The sequence below is a fragment of the Macrotis lagotis genome, chromosome 7 (assembly GCF_037893015.1).
Source record: "Macrotis lagotis isolate mMagLag1 chromosome 7, bilby.v1.9.chrom.fasta, whole genome shotgun sequence".
Classification (NCBI taxonomy): domain Eukaryota; kingdom Metazoa; phylum Chordata; class Mammalia; order Peramelemorphia; family Peramelidae; genus Macrotis; species Macrotis lagotis.
In genome coordinates this window covers 111,853,904-111,867,855 of record NC_133664.1, presented here as the reverse complement: position 1 = coordinate 111,867,855, position 13,952 = coordinate 111,853,904, and the positions used below count along the sequence as shown (strand labels likewise).

The 13,952-nt window shown below is 36.2% G+C and overlaps 1 protein-coding gene across 1 annotated transcript in view; it reads left to right on the top strand.

Annotated features, from left to right (window-relative positions):
- Nucleotides 1-7,764, top strand: part of LOC141492893 (diacylglycerol kinase iota-like) — a 63,477-nt gene extending 55,713 nt beyond the window's left edge. The window contains exons 5-6 of the mRNA XM_074193603.1: nucleotides 734-833; nucleotides 5,508-7,764. Coding sequence (XP_074049704.1) covers nucleotides 734-833; nucleotides 5,508-5,624 — 217 coding nt within the window. The 3' untranslated portion in view covers nucleotides 5,625-7,764. The remainder of the gene's footprint in view (nucleotides 1-733; nucleotides 834-5,507) is intronic.
- The last annotated feature ends 6,188 nt before the right edge of the window (nucleotides 7,765-13,952 follow it).

Here is a 13,952-nt window from a genome sequence, read left to right as displayed (position 1 = left end):
AAGGCTACTTCATATTTATAGTATTCTTTGAATTTTTCAAAATGCTTTCATATACATTATATCATTAGAGCCTCCCAACAACTGCTTTTGACTACAGAGGCAACCATGGACAAATTATTTCTCCACTTCAAGCCTCTGTTGCCTCTGTAAAATGAGGACAGACTAGATTTTCCTTGACATCCCTTCCTCTAAAGTTATATTTATTCATGAGAGAGCAAAAGTTCAAAAAAAAAATCAAGCGATTTATCTAAGGTAGCCAAGCCAATCTAGATTTTTCAGAGCAAGAGTCCTTCAATCTGATGTCTATATGCTCAGTCTGGTAGCTTTCCTATTAAAAATTACCTCCCTAGAGAGCATAGAGATTTGTTATTAATAAATATATAATAATGAATTTATATAATACATACAAAGATTTTCAACCAGTAGACCCAGTTGACTAACAGTATTTATAATATTTTGGAGGGAGGGAGGGAGAGAAAGAGAGATAGAGAGACAGACAGAGATAGAGACAGTGGGGGTGCAGCTGGTGTTAGATATTATACTTGTATGAGCTAGTCATTAAAGAAAACCTGAAGATTGATTGACTCAAGTGATTTTCACCCTTCCCCAAATGTCATTTTACCACTTATAGTGATAAGGAACAGTTAAGAACAAAGTGTCTGGATCCAGGTGAGGTTTTTGGTTCCTTGGTTAAAGTTCTTGACTGCTGGTTTCTTCTCTGGTCCTGATTTAGGGGAGAGACAGCATTGCATAAGGCTGCCTGCCAACGGAACCGGGCTGTATGCCAACTCCTGGTGGATGCAGGGGCATCTCTGAGAAAGAGAGATTCCAAGGTAACCTGATGAGTGAGTGGAAACATTCTCCTAGCTGGGCACGGCCACTGGCACCATAGCCTTCACTTGGGCACACTGCTAGGGCATCCTTTCTATGCTCATGACAGTGCCTGGGGCTTTGGGAAAAAAGGAGGAAAAAATAAAGTGCTTTATTTAGAGAAACTGCAGTTTAAATCTATAACCACAAAGAAAGGGTGTGTGTTTGCATAGGTACATTTATAAATCTCCATGTGTGTCTGGTCTTATTTTGGCTAGTCTGTTATCTTGGCTAAGCCCTGGCAGCCAGTCCATGGGAGGAGAAGATATCCAAAGTCCAAGTATGGAAATCAGGGTCATTTTAGTGGGGTGATGGCATGGGTATGGAGTGTTATACCCTTCAGGGTTGTAGAAGGGAGCATGGGAAGGAAGGCAGAGGAATGTGATTCACCATTCAACCCAAGATTTATGAGCTACAGTGCTCCTGGTACCACACCATATGGCAGGGAGTTTCAATAAGTAACACAGTATTCAAGTCCATTCAACATGCTTTTATTAAGTGGCTGCTCTATGCAAGACAATGGTGCTAAGGGTTGAAAAAAATGATAATCTCTGCCTTGAAGAACTTTATATTCTACTCAAATGGGTGTGCATGGGGTGTGGGGTGTATGTGGAGGAGGATAGAAAATAAACATTGATAAATAAATACAAAGTAGTCACTGGGTGGGAACTAGGGGTAGAAGGAACACTAACAATTGGGAAAGATAAAATTCACTGGTCCAAAAGTTGCCTGAACAATGAAGGTCAATACTAAATAATAATTCCTTTGTGATGTTTTAAGGTTTGGGAGGCATGATTTCTGGGTAATTTAATCATATTTTTAATAATGCTAGCATTTTAGTAAATGGATGATCTCTCTTGGCCATCTGTCTCTTACACCATAGAGAAACATAGTGGCTCTCACATGACTTCTATGCCTATTGGAAGAAGGGTATTCCCAAGGCTGACAATCAATTCTGATTGGTTAACAGTTATTGAAAGAGTGAATATTACAATGAGGGGCTGGACCTGAACTTTGATTATGTCATTTACTTCTAAGTAAACCCCAGCTTTGGACAATCTATTCAAAGAATTCCTTCCACCAAACCTGAGTAGAACACAATGAATGGTGGCCCCCACATGGGTGGGGTCTGATTAAAGGAGATTAATTCAACCTTTAGAGGTTGAGGTCTTGAAATAAATAAAAGAAAAAAGGAGGAACTCCTAATCTTCCCTAATAATTGACTATTAATAATGATTTCTTTAACATTGCATGTATGAGTAATAATTTTTTCAAAATTCTTGCTTATCTATTACCTTTTTTGATTTCTGCACTAATGCTTTGAACTAGGTGGAGCATATATTATCATTACTATTTTACAGATGAAGAAAATGAGACATTGATTGAATTCCCAGTCACATGTGAAAAAGAGGAAGAAATAGGTCCAGATCTAAGTTTAGAGATTCCCAGCTTTCTAGATTCAACAAAGTTGTGTTTGGGTAAGAACACAGTATCTGAGGTCACAGAATCTAGCTTCAAAACCTACCTGTCCTATTGACTATGTGTATATCCTTGGGTAAATCATGTAACCTCTTTGGACTTTAAACAATTACCTATAAAATGAGTTTGTTGGATAGATGACACTTTCAGTTCCAAATCCATGATCCTCTAAAGATTTTAAGGGGACAAGTTGAATTTTTGTTTGCATTGTGGTGTAATGAATTTGGAAAAGTCTGGAATATTGGGATTTTCATTGGTAGAAAGGAAGATCAGCATTCAGTAGCTCAAACAGAGCACTGATGATATAATGAGGCTGGCATATGATTGGGATTAATGTCAATCTGTGAAGGAGTATTGACTGTACCCCATCCTAAGTATGAGTGTGACTTTAAAAAATGATAATGATTTTCTTATGTGGCTCTTGATTATAAATCACACCTCATATATTGTAGACCCATATTTTTTCTTAAAAAGGTACTAAAGTGTGACTGTGGACTTTTATTTATCCCAGGGTAGGTAGAAGATGAAATGACCAAGAAAACTAGACAATACCTATCAGTTGCCTAGCAAATTGGAACCTGGCCCCTTCCTCATTTAGGACTGGAACTTGAATACAAGAAGAGACAGATTTTTATACACTAAAAACAATCAAATCATGTTGGTTAATTAAAAATAAATGATTAACCAGAATACAACATTAGCTCATCTGATTTCTAATTGGAGGAAAGATTAGGGACTTTCCAAATTGGGAGAGGGAGAGTGAACAAGTACAATTCCCTGAAATCAGAAAAGAATATCTCACTTCCAAATATCTGTGAACAATCAAAGGAATATGGAAATAATAACTGATTGATGAATATGGGGCCAGTTTTCAGATAAGACGTGAATTGCTTGAGTTATAGAAATTGTGAGAAAACTCCTTGTTTCTATCTTCAGGTCTGACTGGATTTCTGGTCATCATAACATAGGTCCTTATTTAAAGCAATAGGTAGGGGTAGTCTAGCTTTCCAGCAATACAGGGCTAGGTTCAAACAATGAATAAAGTTTTCTCATGATCCCACAATTGAATAAAGTTTTCTCACAGAATAGAAATTGGACTGGATCCATAATTGAACAGAAAGGGAACTGAGCTAGCTCCAGAATTGAATCACATGAGGGAGTCAGTGTGGTTTACTCAATTCCTACTACCATTTGCTGCACCAATATCCTCTATTCCCTCAGTCTTTTTCTATAAATGTGGATTTTTATATGAGCTGATATTTTACTGAAAGGACAGCAGGGCTAAGAAATGCAAATACAACCTTCATGACATCTTATGATTGGGGAGTTACAAAAGGCAGGGAGGGAGACCAAAAAAGGGAAGCTGTGTTAGACACATGAGATATAAATATTAGATGCACTATTTAAGGCTACACTGTCATAAGAAAAGAAGAAATTCAGTAGAACTGGCCTAGGAAATATGAGCCTAGAAAAGAGAGACACAAGTTCAAGAAGAAGAGATATTTGATAAAGGATGTCAACTGGAGTTTAAAGGAAGATAAAACCACTGAGGTGGGTTTCACGTCCAGGGAAAGAAGATTTGAAAGAGGACAAATAGGCATCCTCAAAGAAACATAAACAAGCATATTTTGGGTTTCATTGTTTAGAAGATGGAAAGGAGAAGGAAAGTTAGCAAAATTGAATTGATTATAGGTAATAAATCTGCATCTTTGCCTTTTTAGTCATATATGCAGTTTGCATCTAGAGATCTCTATGTATGCATAATTAAGGGATTCTGAATGCTGACAAATGGACTATGTCCTGCACTTAGGATCTATTAGAGGAGCACAGAGAGAGATGCTAAAGAAATATCACAATTCCAAGGATTCAAACAAAAAAAAAGAAAAATATCTCTTACTTTGGTTGCAGTGACGATACAGTTTTCTCATAGTGAAAATATTCACGGAATCATCTGATTCAGGGTTAATCGACCCCTTTTATCTGCATTTAAGTTTAAGTTTCTCATTATCAAAAATTAGAGTTGGGAAGGGGGTGATGCCTGAAAGAATCAAATTTTGCTAAAGGGAAGAGAATAATGAAGAGCTTGATAGAAGAGATACTATATAAGGAAAGTACATCTCTGAAAGATGCATACTTAGGAAAAGATAGAATTAAGCAGTATTAAAGAGATTTTGTTTCCATTGATGCTCTTTGGTCTCATTTTCTCTCAGAGGTAGTATGGTGCAGAGGGAAGAGCAATGACTTTAGAGCCAAAAGAACTAGACTCAGTCCCTATTTTGTCCCTCATCATTTGTACATGTAACATAATCTTGGGTCTTTTTTCATTTCAAAGTTCAGGGAATTGAACCAGCTGACTACAGAGGTAACTTCTAGATCTAGATCTATGATTCTATAGTTCTCTGTCTCTATTTCTCTCTTTTACTACTCACATAATTAGATAGATTTTCAGTTATTTGATTCAGGTGTTGTGCTGTGACCTTTACTAGTAATGTTCTGGATGTTTTCTTTTCCCTATGAAATCATCAAGTCAAGTCAAGAAGCATATATTAAGAATCTATTTATGTGCCAACCAAATCATTTGTTCCCTTAGAATTCAGACTCATTGGATTTGATCTATCAAATTAAGATTAGTTGCTAATGGTTGATATTACCTCCCAGATAACATTTGTATCCAGGGATATTCATCAGTTATTATGTTTTTCTTATGATTAAGGTTAAGGAAAACAAAAAGATTCAAGAGCTCCTTTGACAGTTGTTTCTTTTTCCTAGTTTCAAAAACCTCCTAAGCAATCTTTTTATTGCACTGGGGCTATACCATCTCCATTTGCAATCATCAGAGCAAAACAGGGAGATTCTTTTTGGTTGAACCCCAAATTATTAGCCATGATCTTATCTTGGAGTTGACTTTAAAAAATCCAATTTATGAACTCAGAGTATTTGAATGTGTGAGGAATATTCTAGAGAACCTTAAAATGAAATTTTAGTTATTTAGTCATCTATAATAGTTTCCACCCCCTCTTAACTTTTGAGTGTTGCTTCAGAAAACTGCTGCCATTCATTTTCTGAGCAACCACTATGTGTGAAGCTCTATCCTTTGTGTATATCTGATATTCTCCCTTTTGTCTTTGTATCTTTTTCTTTCCATTTGTAACCCACAGGGCAAGACCCCTCAAGACAGAGCCCAGCAGGCTGGGGACCCAGATCTGGCTTCATACTTAGAGAGTCGTCAGAGCTACAAGATCCTTTCCCATGAAGACTTAGAAACTGCTGTTTGACTCAGGTAGCAGGAGGAAGGGAACTCTTGTGAGAATATCGACAATGCCCCTTGGCAACCCGGCAGCTCCTGTGGAAGAAACTGATGGAATCAATGTGTCTATCTTTATCATGCAAGATACCTATCTGAGGACATGCCACCAGTTTCTAAGGGCTACTGAGATGTAACATGGAATACAATAGCCCCCCCCCCAAGGGAATGAGGCAGGATTCATGGAGGTTTGTGGAATACCTGGTCCACAAAATTTGATCCTTATTGCTTCCAGCAAGTAGCATGAACTTCTGTGTTCACCTGTATAATTTATTTTAAAGTCAGAAAGGATGTTCCTATAAATGGCACTGCTCTTCTTCCCCTTCTGCACAGAATGGCCCCCTACATCCACACAGCCCTACTACAACTATCTGTCAGTTGGTTTTAAATTTAAAGGATGTCTGTTCTCTTAACAGTCAGACTTAACAGCTAATGTGGTTTCTGGAAGGATTTTCATAGAGCTTTGGATGGCCCACAAAAAAACCCCCATGGCTCCTTCAGTTTCCTATGACTAAATTCATCTAAAATATTTAATGACTAGGGAGTGTTCTTCCTTTTTTGCATGGGTTCCTCTCTTCCTTTTCCATCTTATGGGAACTGAGAAGTACCTCATGGATGATATCAATGGGTATCAGAATTGTATCCATAAATCTCCGAATCACAATGAGATGGCATGGAAACATGTGGGTTTGGATATGTGGTCAGTGAACAGGGCTCTGGGGCACCTTGCTAAGATACCCAAAGTGGTAGACTGGGTTCCTGGTCAATGCCCACAGCAACAAAGAAATGATTCAGCTTGGGCTTTTTAAATAGCTGAGTACTGCCTATGTGTAGCCATTTTTGCCTTCTGGTGCAAAGGAATTGAAGGATGGACAGAACAAAGGCAGTCAAACAGTTGGCACAGCTACCTACTTCTAAGAGCTGCAGCAAAAAAAGAAAAAAGAAAAAAGAACAGACAATCATGAATTTGGATACTGTGGGAACAGGGAATGGACTATTGTGACAAAATTTATTTCCAGATAATTCTGAAAATAGAGAACAGGTCTGTTTCATGGAGAGACTTGGCATTAAACAATGAAAGAGAAAAATGGTAATTTCTAAGAAGACCCAGTTAAACAAAATGGCACCCATTGGTCTTCTTATCAGTGCTACCCTAACCTACCATCTTGGATACAGTAGTCTTAGGGAGCCTGCTGTTAGGTGTCTCCTCCAGCTTTTAGGATTTTTTAATCACTATTATAAACACATTGTCCCCAAAGTGAGAGAACTACAACCTCTGCACCTTTTATTTCTGTTTTACTGCCACAAATTTGACAATATCCAAGTTTCTTTACAATTAATTCTCTCAACCAGTCTGCATGTCAGATACCAAAGTTGCATCTTTAATTCTATTAGCTCAATGTTGACACCATTAACAACCTCATTTTCCAGGGAAAAAGAAATATTTTGCATCCCCTTTTCTTCCTTTGCGTTCCCACAACCTATCACTGGAGAAATCTCAGGAGGGTGCATGACAGTGTTGCTTTCATCAGTGAAGTAGGGCTATTCCATCTCTACCACCTCAGCTCATACTACTTGCACAGATCTCTATGGGTTTGTATTGATCAGGATCTTAGTGTTCATTAGTGCCCATCAAAACACCTCTGACTTTGGGGCAAACAATTTTGGCTTTGCTTCTGTATAAGCTGCAGAGATGGAATGTTTATAATTCCTTTACTGGGTATGCAAAGACTTTGCTACTGCCTAAAAGTGACCCTGTCTTAGTCTCCATCCCATCCCCTCTCATTGGACATGAATAAAGTGTTTTCCTAGTGTTTCTGCATGTGAACTTAAATTATCGTCTTTCTGTTTTTAACTTACAAGTCCAGTGGTGATGCATTGATCCACTAGTTATTTGAAACAGATTTTGATAATATATCACAATTTTCAAGCACACTATATAAAATAGGAGTTATCCCAAACTAGTTGGTGATTATAACCTCAGTATCCCCAGTCACTTCAGATTACATCATTGACTATTACATCAGTTGTGGTAGAAAAAGCCAGGTTATGAATTATCTATTGATATATATATATATATATATATATGTATATATATATATATATATATATAATCAACCCTTAGAAATGGAAATTTGGAGAAGTGAATGGAGAAACTGTAGTAGATTATTTCCAGAAGTTAGAAAAAAAATTATACTCCAGAAGACTTTCATCCCTGATGCTTCTCTGCTGGAAGATTTTCAGTTGGTAAATCTGTCAAGAAGAGGTAGTGATGACAAATGCAGTCCAGTAATAAAACCAGTTTTGAACCTGACTTTAAAGAATGAACTTGGCAATGTAGTTGTTCCCTTATATAATGATGCCCTGTGTGTATATATGTCTGTTTATCTGTGTGTGTGTGTGTGTGTGTGTGTGTGTGTGTGTGTGTGTGTTTTCAGGGCTGCAGTGAGGGGGAAAATTTCATTTCTGACCATTAAGGGTCTTGAACTCTTCCATGAGTGCCCCCGAATAGATCCTCCATAAGTAAAAGTTATGACTACCAGCAGCCCCAGTTCTAGAAGGGAGAACTAAACTATTGAGTACTGAAGGACTCTGGGACATTTAGAAACTGTTCTCTATGCAAATAAAGGGATTAGGATTTCATTTTATCTAGTTGAGGAAGTACTTTTTTCCAAAAATAAACACTGGAACTTATACTTTCCAAGGATGCATGCAAAAACCCCAGTTTTTAATATGACCATATCATTAAATTCACTACCAGTGACACACTTAGATGTATTTTATTGGTGTAAGAAAGTCTGTATCAGGAACTTCCTCTAGCAATGAGAATATGTAGTCTTAGATAGATGAGTAGAGAATTGAGAGGGTAAATCACTTGTTTAAAGTTGTACTGACAGTATACGTCAGAGTCAGACCCTGAATTCAGGTCTTCCTTGCTCCAAAGTCAGCTCTCCACTTCACTGTGCTGTCCCAAATCTTTCATAGCATTTGTTGGATTGGACAAATGGGTGTGACATAATACAATTAAGCCTTAAGATTCAAGAATTTCCACTCAGTTTTTAAGAATCTGCATTCTCTAGGCTGGGATATATGCCAGATGCATAGGCAAAACTAAATGTACTTCCCTGGAAACCCACTTAAAGTTTAATTTAAGACACACACACCTATGAAAATGCTATTTTCCCAAAAGTACAAAGACAAGTCTACTAGATAGCTTCATATGTTGGTGTTATCCTTTAGTGGTTTGTGTTCTAATAGTCTTTCCTATGGTGGCCTTATCAGCTCCTAAGTTTTTAGCTTGGACTGATGGAGACATGAAAAATAAGGCTGCTCTGATTCTGACACAACTTTATATAACTTTGAAGTGATGTTAACAATTTTTGCACCATCTTGTTCCAGCATTGCATATTTAAGAAATAGTATCAGATGGGATTGTACTTTTTCACATCTCTAGGAACATGATAAGGGACAGAACTGATTGAGTAGGCAGGCAAGGAGAAAATAGGCAGAGAATTTTCAAAGGAAAGTTCTATTTACCTTCTATTACCAAGTGATGAGGAGACTGGAACAAAAGCCATCTTCAAGCTGATGTTCACCGGTTACATTGAAACAAATTGAAAATATCATTGCTCTCAACCTTTGCTTGATAACTAGATTTGGTGCTGAGCCAGATCTGCTTGTGTTATGAGAACTATAATATGTTATTCAGACCTGGAAAAAAAAATGGCTTTGCCTACAGCATTTTTGAAGTTTATTCACTAAAAGCCTTGCAATACCCATATCCGAGGACATATGGGGTTTCAGCTTGTATTGATTTAGAAAATAAATGAAAAGGCCATAATGAAGTCAAGATGTTACTAGTGGTAGATGGCATTGCCTTGGTTATGGCCTCAAACCAAAAAGCTGAGCTACTAATATGTGGGTTGAATCAGAGACTAGTATGCTTTGCCACTCAGTTATGTCATTTAAATATATTAAAATTACTAATTATAACCATCTTATAGCAGTACTATATTTAAATGGATTACACCCAAGTACAATTTACTACCTTTCTCTAACTATTGTCTATTACTGCTGAATACAATCTTCATTTTCCTCAGACCTGAACAAAACCAAATCACCCTATGCTCTTAGGGATTGTACACCTTTGCATGAAACCTCTTTTCAGTTGATTTCCCTCCAGTGTGTGATCTTGTCTCTTTTGAGAACCCCGAATAACTGTTTATATCTAAAAATTTACAGTAATGTCTCTTCATCTGAGCCTAAGCTATTCATACTATTTAGTCTATTAAAGCAGGGACAGGTCTAGCTCACATTTTTGACATTCCTGGTTATATAGAAGATATTCATTGTAGTCTCTTACATCTTATCTTACCTTAAAACAAAGCAGAGGGAGAGGCTAGATGGTCCAGTGATCCCATGATTTTTTTTTTTTTGCTAATCACTTGTTTTTATATCACCCAACTCCTGAATCCTAGCCCCTGCTCTCATCAGATTTCTATCAGGGTGCTTACCATTAAATATGCAGTTGAAGTGTCCCTTGAAAATTGCCATTTACAAATTCAATTTATCTCAGCTCCCTATAGTTTATTTTCTGTTCAAAGAGAAAGGTTACTAATCAACTTAGAACATAATTTTTAAAAACATAGAAGAATTTAACTTTCTAGAGATATTTTCCTTTATAACATATTAATAATGTGCTACACATAAAATGATTTAATATCCAATTTATTGATCAATCAACAAACATTTTAAGTGTCTATGTACCAAGCAAAAGTTCAAATGCCAAATCTACCTATCACCCTTGGTTTAAAAAAAATCAATTATTTTTAGTACCAAATAAATTTAATTTGCATCTTACTCTAAATGATTATCTGAGGTGTTGTTAATTTCTTATTGTAGATGTGGTTTCTAAAGAAATTTCAGAGGATATATATATATATATATATATATATATGTATATATACAGTTTTTTCAAAAGAAAACTCATTCTTTTCACTCCCCAAATAACTCCCTTTGATTCAAGAGGATAGTTAGCTACCACAAGATGAGTATTTTTGGCTATAATTGTGCTTGTGCATAAAATAGAAAAGAAAAAACAATTCTGCACATAACACAGTGCTGGCACATAGTAGGTGTTTACTAATGTTAATTGAATTTAACTTGAGTCTTCCACAGCTGCAATTTAAATCAAACTCATGCATGTAAGAAACAATCATCTTATATTTGCCAAATGCCTAATATATCTTACAGCCCTTTATTCAATGTTTTGGGCAAACCAGAAAAAGTAGTAGACTTGCTCCCTGTCCCTGGGAGATAGTTGAGGAGATGTGACTTCACATATGAAAGTTAATCATTATAATTATCATTAGACAGACAAAGCTTTTCATAAGGATATAACATCATATTTCCTATCAAAAGTGAATGATTTTCCTGAGTCTTGACTCAAGGTACAACAGTGGGGTATGGTCCAACTAAACTCGGGTGCCATTTGTCATCATCTCAACACCATGGTGCTTCTTCCCCGAGGCAACAGCCACACTCTCACCATCAGTGAAACTACACTCCCAGGTCCTCTCATCCACAGTGCTCTTTAACCCCTTTTGTCCTAATATCAGAGGTGAGACATAACCTGAAGTCGTGCTTGCTCCAAGGTTAACTTTTTATCCACTATGCCACACTACCTCTCTAAGACTGCTATCTATACTACAAATGTCAAGAAAAGAACATAAAATTTGGAGTAGCCAAGGAAGGAAGTGGTCATTGTGCTACTTCTTAAAGACAAGATTTTTAATGTGGGACATAGAACTAAATTACTTTATGGTCTTTCAGCTAAACAGAGAATAGATTTGGCAAAGTATGAAATAGGGAGATCTTGAATCTTTCTGTGAAGTAAATCAACATGCAATCAGAGAGGGAATGGAAAATAATTCATACCAGGGAAACCACCCAGAAGTAGTACAAGAATATAGTAATTAGGTCCTGGACTGAGGTGGCAGCATTGTGAACAGATTTGGAGAAGTGGATATGAGATATCATTCAAAGGAGAAATCAGCAGTATTCACTAAGGGGACAGAGAATAAATAAAGCATCAAAATTGTGATTCTCCAAATATTTGATCCTAGGTCCCTGAGATTATAGTTGTACCAGAAAGGGGGATATGGAGAGGGAATAGGAAAGAGAACCAGCAAAGCAAGAACTAAATCTTAGGGAATGATTTCATTTAAATTGTGAAAGGAGAAAGAAAAACAAACAGTAAGCTGTGCAACAGGGAGAGAGTAAGAGCAAAATAGAAAACAAGGAAGGGGAATAAGAGGAAGAAGAAAGAAAAAGATAAAAAAGAAAAGAAGAAGAAGAAGCAAAAGGAAAGAAGAAAGAAGGAAAGAAAAATGATGATGATGATGAATCAAATTCAGCAGAGATATCAAAGAAAATGAATGTGTTCTACTATTCTATTTATATTTCAAAAATCATCATACCATACCTCAAAACTTACATAGCTACCTCCTTTACTAAACATTCACCCAAATTGCAAATGTCTTTTTATTTTTGAAACTTTGGTGAATCTCATTAGTATGAGCATTCCTCTCAATAGGTAGAAATCACAAGTTAGCCATATCCCCTATGCTATGTGATTTTCTTCAATTTATCATGTCCTTCTGTAACTGATCCAGAGAGAACTGCCTTATAATAAAAGTTTTTCATTGGCTCTTTCACTTATGTTCATCCATATTATGGGAAGGAAGACCTGAAATTCATTGGAAGATTGCAGAGTTATTAAATTTTATGAAACTTCCCTTTTAAAAATGGACTAAGAATGGAATAAATGTTTCTTTTAGAAGTGAAAATCAGGAATTTGAAAAAGTCCAAGCTTCAAGGATTCCAATAGTTGTTATGCTGAATGCACATTCATTCTGCCTTGTTTCACTGCAAACAAAATAGGAAATTACTTAGGAATGAGGGTTATTTTAGCGTCCATTTCATATGTTACTATAGTCAAAAATTAATTATCAGATGCCCAGCTCTTTGATTATGAAATACTTTACCCTTAGGGAGAATGTTCGTCAGATGAGGCAGAGGTTGCTATTACGTTTACACTTAAAACTCTTCCAACTTCCTATGATCTACTAGACCTAAAGGGTACTTAATCTGGAGGTCTAAGTTTAGATAGAAAGAGAGAGAGACAGGGACAGACAGACAGTGAGTACTATCCATATGTATAGTATGTGTAGTCTATTCCTGATAGGGCAAGAAGGGTCCATTTTCTTGGTGGCTAAAACATAAATTATTATTATTATTATTATTATTATTATTATTATTATTATTATTATTAGTTTTTGCAAGGCAGTGGGGTTAAGTGACTTGTCCAAGGTCACACAGCTAGGTATTTATGTGGCTGAGACGGAATTTGAACTCAGGTCCTCCTGACACCAGGGCCAGTGCTCTATCGACTGCATCACCTAGCTGCCCCAACATAATCTATTTTAAAGACAGAAATCTGAAAGTGCCCTGCCCCCCCATCTGCTATTTTACAAAGAAAGAAAAGCCAATAGCTGCTATTATCCTCATTGGATATAGAATTCTAGAACTAAACTTCCCGCAATCAAGAAAAAGAGCTCCTAAAAATAGTGGAAACTTGATGACTACTTCTCAGAAATATTGTATAGGAAATTTTTTTAAGGCATAGGTTGAACTCGATGATCTCTGAGGACACCTTCTAGATCTGAGATACAATAATTCTTTAAAAACAATCCTTGTGTTATCAGATTGTTTTCTTTTGCCCCAAGAGATAGCCTAATTCCTTCATGCATTTAAAAGTTCAGTTATTGGGAAAGGTATTTAATTTTTCTTCAGTTAAAATTGAATGGGAAAAGGGAACAAGAAATTTTTATGACAACTAATCCTTTTAATATAGTCTTTCAAGAGTCTGAATGGACCCCGAAAATCATCCAATCCAAACAAGTCTTTTGTATAAATGAAGGAAGTTGAAGATCATTTAAGTTTAATGGCACACCTAAAGTCATAGTTAGATAGTTAAAACTTGAATTCTCATCTCCTGAGGCCTAATCCAAGACAATACCATGATGATTTGATGTTTTTGGCTTTTCTAATTAATTTTATGCTGCTTATATAGGAATTCATATTAATTAAAGACATCATACTTATATTTCAATTACTTTGAGCACATGGTTTAGTGTCTTTTAACAATAGTTTGACAATAAAATATACAGGATTTTAATAATAGTTCTCTACTTTTTTGTGTGTACACATAATTATTCATGGATAACATTTCAGCTTT